The sequence below is a fragment of the Equus quagga genome, chromosome 2, assembly GCF_021613505.1.
Source record: "Equus quagga isolate Etosha38 chromosome 2, UCLA_HA_Equagga_1.0, whole genome shotgun sequence".
Lineage (NCBI taxonomy): Eukaryota > Metazoa > Chordata > Mammalia > Perissodactyla > Equidae > Equus > Equus quagga.
The window spans coordinates 25141621-25158201 of NC_060268.1; the positions used below are offsets into that span (position 1 = coordinate 25141621).

The window sequence follows — 16581 nt, forward strand, 5'->3', positions numbered from 1 at the left end:
GCAAAAAAAGAGGAGGATTGGCAGCAGATGTTAGCTCAGGGCTAATCTTTCCTAAAAAAAAAAAAAAGTTCCTGAATGAAAATGAAGTTTAAGACATGATCTCTGATCTCAAACAGTGTGAAATTACTAAAATATGTGAAATAATCAAGGCAGAGTCAAGTGCTGCTAACCTGAGTGAGCATGAAGTTCACACTGGTAGGAGAGGGAAGGAAGCGTTGTGTTGACTGAAATAGCAGAAGAAGAATGGATAAAAACTGACTAGTCAGAGAAGAGGAGACAGGCATGACTCAGGCAGACAGACCACTTCAGCAAAGAAATAATACGGGGGTGAAAAGTGAGGGTCGTGGCAACTAAGAATAAACAGGAGCATGGGACCAGATTGTGGGTGGCTTAAAATCCAAGGATAAGCAACCTGGTCTTCATGCCAGAGGTAAAGGGGAGCCATTTTTGGTTCTAGAGGAGGTAGTCTTAGCCAAATGGAGAAAAACTGGGGACTCAGGCTGAGCAAAAACAACGCCCAAAGTGTAAGACTACTTTGTCTCTCACCTGAAGGATGTCACATACTTTTATGAACGCTCATCTAATGGTGGGGCTGTTAAGCAATAGATGTGACCTTCCACGCAGAGACATTCTGCCTGGAAATCAGGAGCTCGGGCTCATGCACCAAGTCGTTGATGCTTAATTCTTGTCTAGAATTTTACTGATTGTTAACCAAGTTTAGCAAATTATCAGGAGCTTGCTCACTGGATTATTTATATTGGGGACTGAGGCCTCCTCTCACTGAGAAAAAAAGGATGGGAAAGGGTGAGAGGAGGGTAGAAAGTGAAAGGAAGGGGAGAGGGGTGGAGAAACCGATAGGTGCGCGCCGCGCCTCCCGGGTCCTTGCGGGACGGGGCCGGGTCGGCGGTCGGGCGGCCCTTAGGGGCCCCCCCGGGGCCCGGGCCTCGGGCGCGGCGCGTGTGCTCGCGGGCGGGGCGCCCCGCGGCCGCCGGCGGCCAATCCGGGCGGGCGTCCGGGGAGGGGCGGAGCCTGCCGGCTCGGGCTCCGCGAGTCCTCCTTTTTGCACACACACGAATACAAAGAGCCATACGACCTTCGGGTATCCTTTTTCCATTTTTTTTCCCTCCTTAATCTTGTGTGTGTTTTCAAAATTTTTTAAAAATCGAGATCTGTGGCAGTGCTGGGGTGAGGAAACTGTCGTTAAGGGGAATTTGCGCTTTCCCCCATTTCTTTTTCTGTCTCTCTTCCTCTTTCTTTTTCCTGGTCAAGGTTTTAAATATACCAAGAAGTTGAAAAGCAGGATGGCCGTGTACAACTGTTTCCAGCCAAATTTATAGAGATTTTTTCTTTTTGCTGTCACGTTTTAGGAACTGGTAAATTTTTATGGTCGAGGGATTTAAAAAAATTAGCCGCTTGGGAAGTATAGATTTCTTTTTTTTTGAGCGGGCTGAAGGGATAATGTAAATTTCTGCCACCGGCAACGTCGAAGGAAGCGGAGACTTGAGACTCCCTCACAAAGCTGTTTGCGTGCGTTTTACACACCCTCCCTCAGAACCAAAACCAAGTGGCTTGAATGTGGCAATTGTCCAAGGCCAATAGGTTAAAAATATTTGGCTATTATAATTGAAACACTCATTTCCCTGGGGGGGTGGGGAGGCGCGCAAAGCCCTTCTTAGAGTGTGTCGTACACACATTTTCATGAGGACATTGTGTGTGTGTGTGCTTCTTAAAGCAAATGATTTTGTAAAGATTTATCTTGGGGTTTTGTGCTTTGTGTATATGTACAGCATGTGTGTATGTGCCATATCAGATTTTGTTTCCAAAAGTGATTACGTTTGGTTTTATGTGTGCAAAGTAGCCCCTAAGATGTAAGTTTTTTGTTGTTGTGTTCCCAAATGTGATCCAAACAGGATTTCGTGTGCAAATTACAGTTTAGAAAAAAATCCTATGCTTAGCATACTTAGGCATTTTCATTCTATGTGCATTTATTGTATTTTTCTGCTCCTCTTTTAAAGTATCAGATTAGTGAATAATTAAATAATTGCTAGGGAGGATACAGTCCTTGTGGCAAATGAGGGTAGGCAATTTATTGAATCTGTGGTTCCAAGCTTTCTTTAGTGACTGTTTTGCCAAAGTGGTTTTGCTTTTTATTGTCTCACGTTCTTAAATGTACAACTGTGTATATTTTGGCCTTTATGTGTGGTTTGGTTGTTGTGTTCAAAAGGGAAATTCTCTCTTGGCCTTTTGACAGAATGGTCGTTTATAGGTTGGGATTTGTTTGAAAAGCTCCACAGCTGGCAAAGTATCAGGAAAGTAATCCAGTGAAGTCCAGTTCTCAAAGACTGCTCACAATGGTTGTGATGGGGGAGGGGCCAAGAGGAGGCAAAGGCCAATAATACACAGGAGGGATAGAAATGCATTTCGGTTATCGTGTTGTGTTTTTGGAACGAAAAGCCTTCTCTTCATATCTAAGAGTTACAGAGAAAAGTGTATACATTAAAGGACAACAGGCTCAGAGCAGAACCTCCTTATATGAGCCGTATTCTCATTTCATTCTGTTACAGAACCACTGTCTCCTGGTAGGAGTCATACGGAAAATACGTGTAATCAAATCTATATTCACAGACTGGCGTGAAAGCATAGGAGGTGTATAAGTTGACGAGGGAGAAACTGGAATGTCACAAGGGAAGTAGCAACCAGGAGATAAAAAAGGATCTCCTGTAGAGTTCACATTTCAGTACCACACACCTCTGTATGATGACGGTAGTACACTCCCGTCCCTCGGCTGGCGCCCTACGCAGTTTCAAACAGTATTTAGGACACTAAACAACTGCGATAAAACTATTTGGACAGGTCTTGAAATTCATTGCAATGCAAGTGGCCCTGTGTGGGCTCTCACCTGTATTGGGTGTATTTTACTCCCTAACAGTGCAAGTCAGATAATTAATAAACACTGTCTCAAATGTGGATCATTCCACAAGTTTCGACCTGCATATCTTTGAAACCCAGTCAGACGCCAGTGACCTTTGCGATGGCAGCAGTGCTGGGAATTCTTAACGGAGTTTTGCCCTTTGTAATTCTTTTCCGCATCACTGCAGGTCATCACAGGTACTTTTTAGGGTCTCAGAAAACGGAGAGCTCTTCCTAGAGCGGTCCGCAGCCCACGTCCAGACTTCCCGGGCTCTGATTTTTACTAGGAACCTAGCTCATATCCAGTGTCCTTGCTTTGAGTTTCTTAGAAAGAAAGACACTTCCTCCAACAAATATATCGTTGGCTTGACCTTCCTACCAAAGTAGAGCAAAGCTAAGCTTAGTTGATTTTGCTTGGGAATCCGGGGGCCCCTGGAGATAAGAACTTTGAACTAAGGGGAACTGCCGCTTTGCTGGTGATATCTGAAAGACTGTGACCAGGGCCGGCAGGAACTAAAAGCCTCCTACCACCAAACGTATGAAACCGATTTGTGGCCACTGTACATATAATCGCGTACACGCAGCTTTCTAACCAGCAGACAGCAAAAGCGAGTAAACAAAACAAAACAAAAAAAGCAAGCTAAAGATGGCGGCTGACGGCCTTGAAAAAGCTTCGCAGTCCCGTCCCTCCCTGAAGAGGCCCCTCCCCTCCCTGGCTCGTTGAGTGACTGTGGCTTGCAGCCAATAGCGTCCCTGGCCCTGCTCCCCCCTTTAGCTAACTGCCAATCACTGGGAGCCAGAGGACAAGTGGGGCGGTGCTTCCCCCGGTGCGCGCGCTGGCGGGGTACACGGGCCGGCGCCGCCGTCTCCCTCGGCCGCCCGCGCGGCCGCCCGCGCGCCGCTGAGTCAGCCTGCGCGGCGGCGCGGGGCACACGCAGTGGAACAGCCGTAAGGCTGCCAGAGCGGGACCGCCGCGGGAAGTCCCGCGTCGCCCTCAGCCCGAGGCCTCAGAGCTTTCGTGGCCACGTCGCCTAGCCAGCGAGATCCCGCGCTCGGGCCACTCGGCGGCAGACAGCCGTCTCCGGAGCACCTCTTTGCCGGGACCCCCAGGGCACTCTGCCGGGGGCTCAGTGGCAGGTCGCCCTGTGCCCTGCGGTCTCCAGGGCAGACCCGAGCCCTGCTCCCCCGCGTCGCTGCGGTCGCCCTGCCTGTAGCTCAATCACACTGTTTCTTCGGAAATGGTTTTGCCGTCCTTCGTGCCCACCTTGTCATCTTTGACCAATTTTCAATCAACTAACATTTACCGAAGGCTCGCTGCGCACATGATACAGCTTTAGGAGCTAGTTTTTCAGTTTTCTGGAAATGTAGGAAGAGTCCTTTATGTCTGGCACGTTTATATGAAGACCTTAGACCGGAATTTTAATCTTAACCAAGTTGCATTTTAGCAAATGTTAATAAAAGACTGTACTGCTCTGGGTTAAAATGTACCACTGGACATCACTTGGAATTTTCGGATTTCTTAGGACCTCATTCTGCCATTTGGGTACATCTTTTTTTTCACCTCTAAAAGTTAGGTCTTAGATTTTCTTTGCTGATCATTAGATGGGTCAGTCTTTCAAAATGTAGGAAAATAGTATTTTAAGACATTTATTTACCTGCTGTTCTGTGATAAGGAGCTCATTTCTGTTAGAAATAGGTTTTGAGAGGACCTTCTAACAGGTGAGCCATTTTGCACCTTCAAGTGGAGGAGCAGGGCTGACCAGCACAGCAGGAGCTTTCAGTGGCCATTTTCCTTTTTTTGTTTCTTAAATGGAGATTATGGTATGAATCGCTGTGCTTTCGGTAATCACATTTAAGGAAGTCCATTGCTAGCATGACCCTGAATGAGTCCAGGGCCCATTATAAAAACATTTATCATCTGAGTGATACTATATCATACACATCTATTAAATAGTGAGAAAACTTTTATTTTTCATAGTTTGGAGGTGAACTCAGTCATGCAGAAAATTCAAACTCAGAATGGGTAAAAAGCAAGCAAGGGAGCTGCCAAGAGTATGATATATTTAGTTCTACCAAAAATACATGTGACTTGGGAGGAAAGGGATGGTTAAGATTATGGACAGTTTCACCCTGAACTGTCTAAAGAAGATCAGTGTTCTTTCTTGTTTATCTAAATATTTATGAATAAAATATCAAAGTTATTGAAAAGCACATTTTTCTAGGCTCCTTTCACATGTGTTAAAATTAGACCACTACGGAAATGAACCCCAAACACATATTTTATGCAAACTGAGGTTTGACAGATGCTGTCATTTTCTGTTGGCAACTCATCATAAGATGGAAGATCTTTTTCTTAACACTCAATTCTAAAAGTTGATAGCATTTTGCAAAAGGCATGTATATTATTCTATGGTGGTCAATCTTACTTTATTCCTATTTTTTCTTTCTTGAACAAAAATATGAAGTCGGTTTTAAAGTAAATCAGCAATCTGAAATTGCAGAAGTTGACAGTATTGATGTTTAATAATAACGGTATAGACACTGCCTGGATAACTGACTACAGTTAACCGTTGCTTTGCCAAACATTCCATGGATTGGTCCATGGGTTATTGAATTAAACAGTTATACATTTTGAGAAGTAAAATAAAGATATCAGGGTAAAGTTTAGGCGTGTTGATAATGTTGGCAGGGTTAAATGGGCTTGAGAACCTTGAACTAGTGATGGAAAAAAGCCAGAATAATTATGTTAGGTCTGGAGTGTTTGAAAAGAACTTAACAGGTTGTAACAACAGATAATGTAGCAGCAGTGCCTATAACACAGTTCTATTACCAATTTGAATTATTTATACTGAGGAAAATCAGTCTCCAAAGTAAAAAGAATGTGCCTCTAATATACAATTTTGTCTTCATCTATCCACCTCAATGAATCTTTGCCTCTGCATTTGTGTTTTTCTTCTCTGCGGTCTCTAGAAGGAGCTTACCTTCCTTCCTTCTCACATTGGGAAGATCCTTGCTAGAAGAAAACTTAAATCCTTTTTTTTTTTTTTTTTTTGGTGAGGAAGATTGGCCCTGAGCTAACGTCTGTGCCAATCTTCCTCTACTTTGTACGTGGGACTCTGCCATGGCATGGCTTGATGAGTGGTGTGTAGGTTTGTGCCCAGGATCCAAACCTGCAAACCCCGGGCTGCCGAAGTAGAGCACGCAAATTTAACCACTAGGCAACCAGGCCAGCCCTTAAATCCTTTTCTAGTATTTTTTTAAAAAAGATTTTATTTTTCCTTTTTCTCTCCAAAGCCCCCTGGAACATAGTTGTGTATTTTTAGTTGTGGGTCCTTGTGATTGTGCTATGTGGGATGCTGCCTCAGCATGGCTTGATGAGCGGTGCCATGTCCACGTCCAGGATCCAAACCAGCGAAAACCTGGGCCTCTGAAGCAGAGCGCACAACTTAACCACTCAGGCACGGGGCCGGCCCCCCTTTTCTAGTATTTTTATATTTTACTTTTTCACTGTCCTTTTCCTTTATGCATTTTAAATATACTGAAGCTCTAGAGCCCCTTCTGACTTCCTTCGTATTTCCTTCCTTCCTTTCACAATTAAACTCTAGAAAACTTGACGTCCTGTCTTGCTTCTATTTTCTCTCCAGCAATTCCTCTTTCATCAGCTGCATAGTTTTACTTTCACCGCAAAAAATACCTGTCTGGTCATTTTCAATGACCATCACAGACAAATAAAATGTATTTCCTTAATTTTCATCTTCTTTAACCATTCTGCTGCTCTTATCACAGTTGATTAGATCCACTTTTCTTGACATTCTTTCTCCTTTGGCTTTCATAACACTGTTTTTCTCCCACCTCACTGACCATTCTCTTTTAATGAAGCCTCTTTCATGGATTGGTTTGAAGTGCTGTCCTCGGCCTTTGCATTTCACACTTTATACTTAGCCCTTGGAGAGCTCATTTACTCTCAGTTTCAACTACAACCTTCCTGCTAAAGATTCCAAACCTGCATTCCAGCTCTGTCTGACCTTCCTCTTGTTTCTGTTTTTCAGTCTTAGTCAGTTGCTTTTCAGGACATTTCATTTAGAGATGTTGCCTTCAGTTTGAAACTTAACATGTTAAATGAATACATATCTTCCTTAAACATGCTGGTTTCTCCTCTCAGCTTCCTTATTTCTGTCATTATGTCAGAAATAATTATGACCCATATTATGACCCTCAGGTTTATAATCTTGAAGCTGTCTTTAACCAGTTATCTCTATCCCCCATATGTATTAAGTAAAGAAAGAATATCAGGGGCCGGGCTGGTGGCGCAGGAGTTAAGTGCACACGTTCCGCTTTGGCGGCCTGGGGTTTACCGGTTCAGATCCCGGGTGCGGACATGGCACTGCTTGTCAAGCCATGCTGTGGCAGGCGTCCCACGTATAAAGTAGAGAAACAGGGGCACGGATGTTAGCTCAGGGCCAGGCGTCCTCAGCAAAAAGGAGGATTGGCAGCAGATGTTAGCTCAGGGCTGATCTTCCTCAAAAAAGAAAAAGAAAAAGAAAAAGAAATAATATCAGGGGCTTGCCCGTAGCCGAGTGGTTAAGTTCGAGCGCTCTGCTTTAGTGGCCCACGGTTTTGCCAATTTGGATCTTGGGCGCGGACATGGCCCTGCTCATCAAGCCACACTGAGTGGCGTCCCACATAGACAACCAGAAGGACCTACAACTAGAGTATACGACTGTGTGCTGGGGGGCTCTGGGGAGAAGAAGAAGAAAAAAGAAAAAGAAGATTGGCAACAGATGTCAGCTCAGGTGCCAATCTTTAAAAAAAAGAAAAAGAAAAAAGAAATATTATCAGTTCTTCCGCCAGGATGTTGAACCTTCATATCTACAACTCTCATTCTCATCAACTCACTCTTGGATTTCTTAAACATTCTCCTAATCTCCAACTGTTCCACCTTAGGTCTCTAAGACAGGGGTCAGCAAACTACAGCCCATAGGCAAAGTCTGGTCTGCCACCTGTTTTTGTATGGCCCACGAGCTAAGAATGGATTTTATATTTTTTAATGTAATATCAAATGTAATATTTTGTGATATTTCCATGTCCGTAAGTAAAGTTTTACCAGCACGTTGCTATGCTCAATTCTTTATGTACTGGCTGCTTCTGGGCTGCAATGGCAGAATTGAGTTGTTGGACAGAAGCCCCACAGCCTGCAAAGCCTAAATTGTTTTCTGTCTGGTCCTTTACAGAAAAAAATTTGCTGGCCTCCTGCTCTAAGAGTTTCTTTAACTTGGTTTCCAAGACCTCTGTCATCTTTCTGTACCTTACTATAGAAGCCCCTTTACTCTGACCTCTCACATGCACCCTGTTAATTCCTGGAAATTGTTTTTCTTTCATCTCTCAGGTCATCTTACCACCCTGCCAGTTCATCCTATGCATTGCTCAAGGCTCATTTGGAGGTTTTTCTTCTATAAGACCTCTTTCTCATATGATTTCATTCTGTTGATCTTTCCATTATTTTGAACTAACTCAAGAATTTTTTAGTCTGTACCATATTGTTAGGCACTTGTGTGTATTCTGCTTTGTTCTTTAGACATTCCATTCTCACATACACTGTAACCTCCTTGCCTGTGTGGACTTTGTCTTCCCTTTGTTTGAGTCCGTTTTGGTGACTCATCCTTTAGCATGGCCTTGCATACAGAGAATTTTTAGAAACACCATTTTTTTTTTTTTTTTGGTAACTTGCTCACCTTCTCTAATGGGGATATATGTAGCTAATGAAACTAGTGCTTGTTTTTAATCACTTCTCCATCATTTAACTGGTTATCTGGTTAGTAAATATTATAATGTGAAATATTCCTTTTATTACCTGCTGATCCCTTTCTCTCTTTGTCCTTACATTTCAATGTCTTAGAGTTTATGTGGAAGACTACAGCAGGAGGCGAGGAAATTAAGTCAGCAATAATGTCCACAGAAACAAAAAAAGTTGTTTGAATGCCCATTGTGCTACAATGCAGGCTTTTATAGAGAGGTTAATTCAAGAAAACACCTATCTGTTGCTGTGAATATGACATTCTAAAAAGGACCTAGCATGGTAATACACAAAGTAGAAAAGCAGAAGGAAATTGAGGAACAAAGTGAACTCACAATAGGAAAATACATTTAGCATTAAAAACTAGCAGAGTTTGGGGCCGGCCCTGTGGCCGAGTGGTTAACTTCACGCACTCTGCTGCAGGCGGCCCAGTGTTTCGTTGGTTCGAATCCTGGGCTGGGTGCGGACATGGCACTCACTGCTCGTTGAGCCATGCTGAGGTGGCGTCCCACATGCCACAACTAAGAACATACAACTATGTACCAGGGGGCTTTGGGGAGAAAAAGGAAAAAATAAAATCTTTCAAAACAAACAAAAAAAATTAGCAGAGTTCAATATTATCCTTAGTCTAAAGCCAGGTCATGATAGTAAGTAAATTGCAAATACTGTTTTCTCAATTACCTTTCTAATTTCATAGAAAGGTTTTGTGCCTATAGATGCATCTTTATAGACTCGAATTTATAGTTTCTTAAAAATTTGATATTAAATTTTGAGGAAAAATCCCTGAAATTCCATTTCAAGCCACTGCATTTTTTTCAAGATTAGGAAATCAGGATGGGTATCCAGGGTGGGAACTCAAAGCTTTCAGGAATAGTCGTAATATCGCCCAGCTGCTGTTTGTGGAACACTGACTGTGTGCCAGCACTCTGTAGGTGCTTCCATATATTGTGTATAATCTTCACAAAAACACTCAAAGTAGGCCGAGATGAGAACACTGGGGCTCAGAGACGTGAATACTTTGCCCAAGTTCACAGAGCTCTTAAGGGGTAGAGCAGGATGAGAACATCCCATCCCATCCCCTCCCCCCTCACTTTTTTTAAATTCCTGTTCAGTGCTGTTTTGGAAAGATGACCTAGGAAAGACTATTTAAGGGGGAGGGAAGGGCCCTGGGATAAAGGCCTCTTGTGTGAAGCAAGAGTGTAGCAATCATCAATTTGGTACCAGAAAGGGTACCCACACAGTGTCCCAACCTGATGCATCTTAATTTCTGATTTTACAAATACTGAACCCAACTGGTAAGCATTTGTATATTATCATCTCCATAACTTAACATTCTTTCTCTCACAACATCCATATTTCAGAATAAACTCCTTGCAAGATGTTTGTTAAAAAAAAAAAAATTAAAAACCCTGCGGGAGCAGTGTACACCCTTATTTAGGAAGGAAAAGGATATATAAATGATTCATCCATAAATTGACATAGGAATCCCATAGTGCTCTCCTTTAACCTTTAGTTTTAATTTGGCTTTAACCTTTAGTTTTAGGTTCAGCTGTGCCTTCCCATGACTCTAATGACAGAGAAGCTGTAAATGGATTTAAGTTCTTGTAAGAAGTGACTGTCTGGCACAGAAAAGCGTTTCTTCAATATAAAAGGTAGAAAGAGCAAATTAAAGACAATTCTTTAATAACCAAATGTAATTAAAATGCATTGTCAGATTTACATTTTAGTACCTCAGAGGCATTGATATTGCCTGTTTCTGAAATGAGATTGCTGATTCAAAAAAAAAAACCCAATCTCAATATATAGAAAATTCTCCTAACCTCCTCCTCTCCTTTTGATTGTGATGTTATGATATAATTTACAAGGTAAGATAGAAATGTATCTCTTGAGGAAATTGTAAACATACTTAAGATTGTGTCACTTAGGGAGCTTTAGGCAGAAGGATTTTTTTTTTTCTATAATCAAGTGTCATTTAGAAAATGACAATATGAAGTTCCTTGGAGTGTTCTCAGTGGTACAAACCAACCCTCCTACGCCTTTTTTTTTCCTTTTCTTTTCTCCTGGAGTACTTCAGTTGCTTAACTATAATGATTCAAGAGAGAGGCAGTTTGGTTTATCATTGATATTCCGGTTTCCCCTTTTATAGGGACTGGTCATGTGGACAGAGTGGCAGCACTTAGCTATTTAGACATTCCCATTGAGCTCTGCTTCTCCCTTAAGGAGCATGAAAAGTGGAGACAAGGGACCCCAGAGGTGGTGTCTCTTGGCTACCTACCGGCTGGAGGATTCAGAACAGCTAGTTTCTGTTGCAGAGGCTGGAGCCCCAGGTGTACAACTGTGAGAGCAAGTGGGCTGTGCAGCCCTAGGTCACCGCAGCTCAACTCTCTGATCCAGCTTTTCCTTTCATTTCCCTACCCCATCCCCAAGCGTTAATTGGTGCGGGTTGGTGACATGTTGAGGGCCGGTGTGATCGGAGTGTTCCTTATTTAGGAGTCTTGCTCTGAATGCATCTGTATGAAAATTATAGAGAGGGTAGAATCATGATTCTTTATGTCAACAAAAAGTGGTATCAGTTCAAAAAAATAAATAAACGCTAGATTGAAAGTAGCAGCAATAACTGGATTCTGCTGTCTTCCTCTGACCTTGAAAAAGATCTGTAACTTCTCTGCATGTCGCTTCTCCGGACCTGGGGTGATATGTGTTTCCTAGAGATGTCGTGTGGAGGAGAGAACGCGTGTGAAGGGTTCTGAACTCCTTAAGGAATGATGTCAAAGCAGTAAAATGCAATAATGCTGTTATAGCAAAGATAGTGAGGAGGAGAAGACAGATCTGCATTTTCTTCCTTAATCTTCTAATCTTTCCAGATGCCGGTGGGTCCTTTTGTGTCCCCTCTCTGTTCCAGAGGTTGGAGTGGTGGGGGCTCCGAGCTTGGGTGCAGGAAGAATACCTTCCACGCTGTGAAACCGTGTTCATCAGAAAGGGCTTTGTAGGCCCCACCCTTTCAGTAAGGGGTGACTGTGACACCCAGCGCCGTGCTGGGGCACACAGGATCTGCAGAGAGAAGGTGGCCTCTCTCCTCCTCTGCAGGCTGAGGAGAGGCGGCCGTGGACTGTGTGCTCCCTCACGGCCTGCCACTCCTCTTTCGCAGAACCCACCACCTGGTGCCCAGGCTCCTCTGATCACCCTCCATGAGAAAGGAAAGTGAATCCAGAGACCCCAGTGCGTCTTACCAAGCCCGTGAAGTCCAGTTGACTGGGGACACCTTTTGGAACAGTCCAGCAGTGTGAGCGTGGTTGTTCTGGCTTCCGTCAGCCATGTCCTTCAGTGCCACCATTCTCTTCTCCCCTCCCAGTGGCAGCGAAGCCAGATGCTGCTGCTGTGCCTGTAAGAGCGAGACTAGTGGGGGCAGCACGGGCTCTCAGGGCGGGAATCCTCCTTCCAGCACACCTATCTCAGTGACCGGACATGGCCTGGCGGTTCAGAGCTCAGAGCAGCTCCTGCATATTATCTACCAGCGAGTGGATAAGGCAGTTGGTCTGGCTGAGGCTGCTCTGGGTCTTGCCAGGGCCAACAATGAATTGTTAAAACGTCTCCAGGAGGAAGTGGGTGAGCTGAGGCAAGGGAAAGTGTCCACCCCTGAGGAAGATGGGGAGAGCCGGGCACATGGTTCCCCACCTGAGGAGCCTGGGCCTCTCAAGGAGAGTCCCGGGGAAGCCTGCAAGGGTGTGTCTGCCGTGGAAGAGGAGTGTGACAGCGTGGGCAGCGGTGTGCAGGTGGTGATTGAAGAGCTGCGGCAGCTGGGAGCCGCCTCGGCTGTGGGGCCTGGGCCCTTGGGCTTCCCAGCCGCTCAGAGAGACATGCGGCTCCCAGGATGCCCCCTGGCTGCCAGCGAGGGAGCCCCGATGCTCAATTCCGTGAGTATGGCCACAGAGCAGGGCATGAGTGTTGTTTCTCCCTAGGGCTTTCCCTGGCCTTTCTCTCCTTTTTCTCTATTTTCTTTCCATCCTTAAACCTTTCTTTGGGTGGTATTTGTGATAACACAAAACAGTGCCAAAATTCCTTTGCCCTCAGGGATAGTCAGCACTCCTGTTTTCTTCCTGAATCCTAGCCTCTTCGGCAGGAGGTCATTTCTGGTGTGTGTGTGGTGGGGGTGCCCTTCCCTCCCTCTCAGTCGCTCTGCGTGGCACCTTCCCCTCCACAGCTGTCTCGGCTGCTCCATGGGCTCTGCCTCTCCTGGCGAGAATGCCTGCTGTGCACAGACGGCTCATTCATATTTTATCACGGCCCCTCTGCTTGCCAAGAGGAATTCAGTAGAGAGAGAGATGGGAATGTAGAGGGGAGAGAGGCAGAGGTGGAGAGAGAGATGGAGAGAAGGAGAAAGTGAGAGGGAGAGGACAGAGATCATAGAAGACAGGTGGAGAGAGGGGAAGGAGGCAGGTGGAGATGAAGGGTGAGGAAGGAGAAAAAGGGAGAAAGGAGCCTAGAAGACAGGTGAATCTAAATGGAAAGAATCTATGCGAGAGCGAGACTCTGAGGTAAGGTGGGAGGGAGGTAGAGGAAATAAAATGAGCGAAAAAAATGGATATTAGACAGTTAATAGTAAGAGGATAACATGTAGGAGAAAAGAAGGAAGCAAGCGAGCATATTTTGTGAGCAGGAAAAGACATAGAAGTACGTGGTGCTCTTTCAGTTTCTTTACTGCTCAGGGCTGTGTGAGCAGGAAAATCCTGACTGAGTAGAGTAAAAACTGCAGAATGTCACACATGAAAGTATAAAAAGGAGATGGAGCAACTATAGGGAACATAGAGACAGCAAATAACAGATGTGTTGCCCCTTGAGGGACAGTGGGAGGTCTGTCAACTCTCCTCCACCGTGGTCTCCCGCTGCCTTCTCTCTTTCCTGCACCCCCCGCGACAAGGCCCAGACACCCAGTAAAGAGTAGAGGCGCAAAACACACAAGGCAGACAGGAGGGATGAAACCCCCAGCCCATCTGCCGGGTCTGAGAAATGAATGGATACACTCCCCTGTCCCCCTCCAGTGTCACACTGCTCCCCGAAGGCCTAGCCGTGTGGCTGATGTGCCTGGCCGGGGCTCTCAGTGGTTTGGGGCTGCAGGAGGAGGAACTGGGAAGGTGGGAGGAGGCAGGGGGGTACCAGGCCAGGCAGTGCCCTGAGCTGTGGTTCTTTCAGGCAGGGAAGGCTTCCAAGCCGACAGGATGGAATTAGATTTCACAGCGCAGAAAGCAGCTCACAGGTCTATAAATCTCAGCCTCCTCCCCCGCTTCTTTCTGTGTCTTTTTTCCCCCCACTTTCACTGTTTTGTTTTCTTGGCTGCAGAAATTCCCCTCCCTCCTTCTTCCCTCTCTCTCGTTCCCTCCTTCCCTTCCCTGCCCTGTATGTCCTTGACTGAGGGCACAGGCAGGCAAGTAGGTGTCAGGGTGGTGACAGTCAGATGTGGCCAGGGCAGGATCAAGGTGAGGGCACAGCCTAGCCCTGCAAAGGGAATGGGGAGTAGGGGAGCAATCAGTGCCAGCCTCTCTAGAGATTTCTGACTTTATACCTGCCTCCTTTGCTCCCGTTTTTCTCCTATTTCTCCTCTTTATTGTTGTTATTTTATTTTCCTGCTCCTTCTATTGCTTGGTTTTCCTTTCTTGTCATCTACTTCCTCCCCAAATCCCTTTTAGACAAAACGCTTGTCTGGCTATAGTTCTTATACCTAAGGGTAAATCATAAATGACTCCTCACAAATAGAGCGTCCGAAACATGCCTTGTCCTTGTAATCAGTCCTATGGTAATGACCCAACATGAGAGGCCCTGTACGCACGAGAAATATTTGCCTAACACTCCCATGCGAGTCCCAGAGAAACAAGCTATTGACCGTTAACAACTGAGCTGATACCTCCCGCTTTCCACCCTCTGTTCATTCACTATCCTTGGCCAGAGAATGATGGTTGACCAGGTTCCCCTAAGCCTGGACGGCTAATAGGCTATTCTTTTTTATGTTCTTAGCTGGTGGATGATTTTGTGGCCTCTGAGGGTGCAGTACAGCGGGTGCTGGTCCCTGCTTATGCCAAGCAGCTCTCACCAGCCACACAACTGGCCATCCAGCGGGCAACCTCAGAGACGGGGCCAGAAAATGGAACCAAGCTGCCACCGCCCCGCCCCGAGGACATGCTCAGTGCTGCTGCTGCGCTGGACTTGGAAGAGTCGGGCCCCGGAGCAACTGGGGAGCTGAGACACTCTCTGGGGTTTACTGCTTCCCCGTGCAGGACCAGAGGGAGTGGGCAGAAGAACTCCAGGCGCAAGCGGGATCTGGTCCTCTCTGTGAGTGAGCTCGATTTCTATAAATTTTTCTTCATTCTGGAGAGAGAAGTGAAGAGTGATGTGTGGGTTGATGTTAAAATTCCCATATTGAGTGAATGGGTTCTGAATCCTCCTGGAGCTGGGGGCAAGAAGGAGAAAAGTTATTCCCTAGCCCTAGGGATACGCAGTTGCCCTGTTCTCGGTGGAACTTTGTTTAGGCTTTTCCAGATAGATCGATATCTTCTATTGAAAGAGAGGGGAATTATATCACATCTCCCAGTGATCTAATAATCCTGATGGGAAGACGTCTAAGGGATTGAGCAGACTGACCACTGAAGGGTAGCACTGGAAACTGCCTGCAAATTAGCAGTCTTCAGGGTAAGCAGCAAGGGGCCCATTGGGCAGAAAGGCCAAGGTGTCCTGAGGTGGTCCCAAACCCCAAAGATGCAGGCCACTAGACACTCAGCTGTTATAAAGGTTTGGAGATTCTAGTGATTCTAAGATCTCTTGGTAGGGAAGGTCACTGGCCTAAAGCAGTTCCGCCTGAAACCTTGGAGTGACTTAGAGCCGTAGGAAGGTCACTACATATCCTACAGCGCACAGGACAGCCACTCACGATTATCCCGTCTAAAATGTCAATGGTGCCTAGGCTGAGAAAACTCTGTTCTAGGGTGACCACAGTCCTTTGGATCAGCTCTGTGCCCAAAAACATCTTTCTGATAACCATGGGGGATGTTCTTTAGCCATATAATGTTCATATTGACTGTAATGGGTTTCCATTCTCTGGATAATGGCTGATGAAGTAACTTGAGAGTTCTGGTTAAGAGTGAGGTCACCACTCACGTCCAGCTGAAATCTTTTCATAGTTTATAGCCATTTCTGCTTGTTACAGTCTTAGTAAAGATAGAAGATAGCTGATTACCACTTATACCTCTGTTATTCATATTACTTTTTGCTTCCTTTTCCTTTTTCTAAGGGATCTTGCTCTTACTCTCCCTTTCATTTGATTTGTTTTGACATTGAAGGATTCTTTGGTTCCCTGGGAAGGAAGACACCATTCATAATCAGTACCAACTGGTTTCTAACCTTCATTTCAAATATTGGTTATGTTTAGGGACATCTCACTTATCAAGAACAGGGAATGGGTAGTTTCTCTGTCATGGATTTCTGGCCCAGGGGGGCTACTCTTGCTGCCAATGATAGAAATGGAGGTAAATACCTAGTGATGCATTTCAAGGGATTTCCCAAAACTTCATTGTGTTTAAATCATGAATAAATATGTGATAATTATAATTTGTATAAAATCAGGACTTTCAGTCACTTCTATCCCTTTTCTACCTGTTGCCTCCAGCAAGAGGTCTAATATTGAGGTCTAGCTTCTTCCTCCCCTTTGGAGAGCTTGGTGGAACTGGGACCTTCTGGGAGGACAATATGCTCACTCATGCTCTCCACTATAGTACTTGAAAAGGCTCTGGAGAACCAGTCAGGGAATTTTGCTGCCCATCACAGAAGAAGGTTTAAAATGTTCTTGTGCCAGACTGTGGGCTTAGAGGGAGAGGGGTAGCTACAGATCT

At 45.3% G+C, this 16581-nt stretch overlaps 1 protein-coding gene across 4 annotated transcripts in view; it reads left to right on the forward strand.

Moving 5' to 3' along the window:
• C2H14orf93 (chromosome 2 C14orf93 homolog) overlaps positions 1-16581 on the forward strand; it is a 30734-nt gene that overhangs the window by 10079 nt on the left and 4074 nt on the right. Inside the window, exons 1-4 of one of the 4 annotated variants that reach the window (XM_046648552.1) lie at positions 1028-1099; positions 11569-11574; positions 11853-12618; positions 14714-15028. In XM_046648552.1, coding sequence (XP_046504508.1) covers positions 12019-12618; positions 14714-15028 — 915 coding nt within the window. In that variant the 5' untranslated portion in view covers positions 1028-1099; positions 11569-11574; positions 11853-12018. Of the gene's footprint in view, positions 1-1027; positions 1186-11568; positions 12619-14713; positions 15029-16581 lie in introns of those variants that run through there. The other 3 variants (XM_046648535.1, XM_046648543.1, XM_046648562.1) reach the window with 3 other exon arrangements.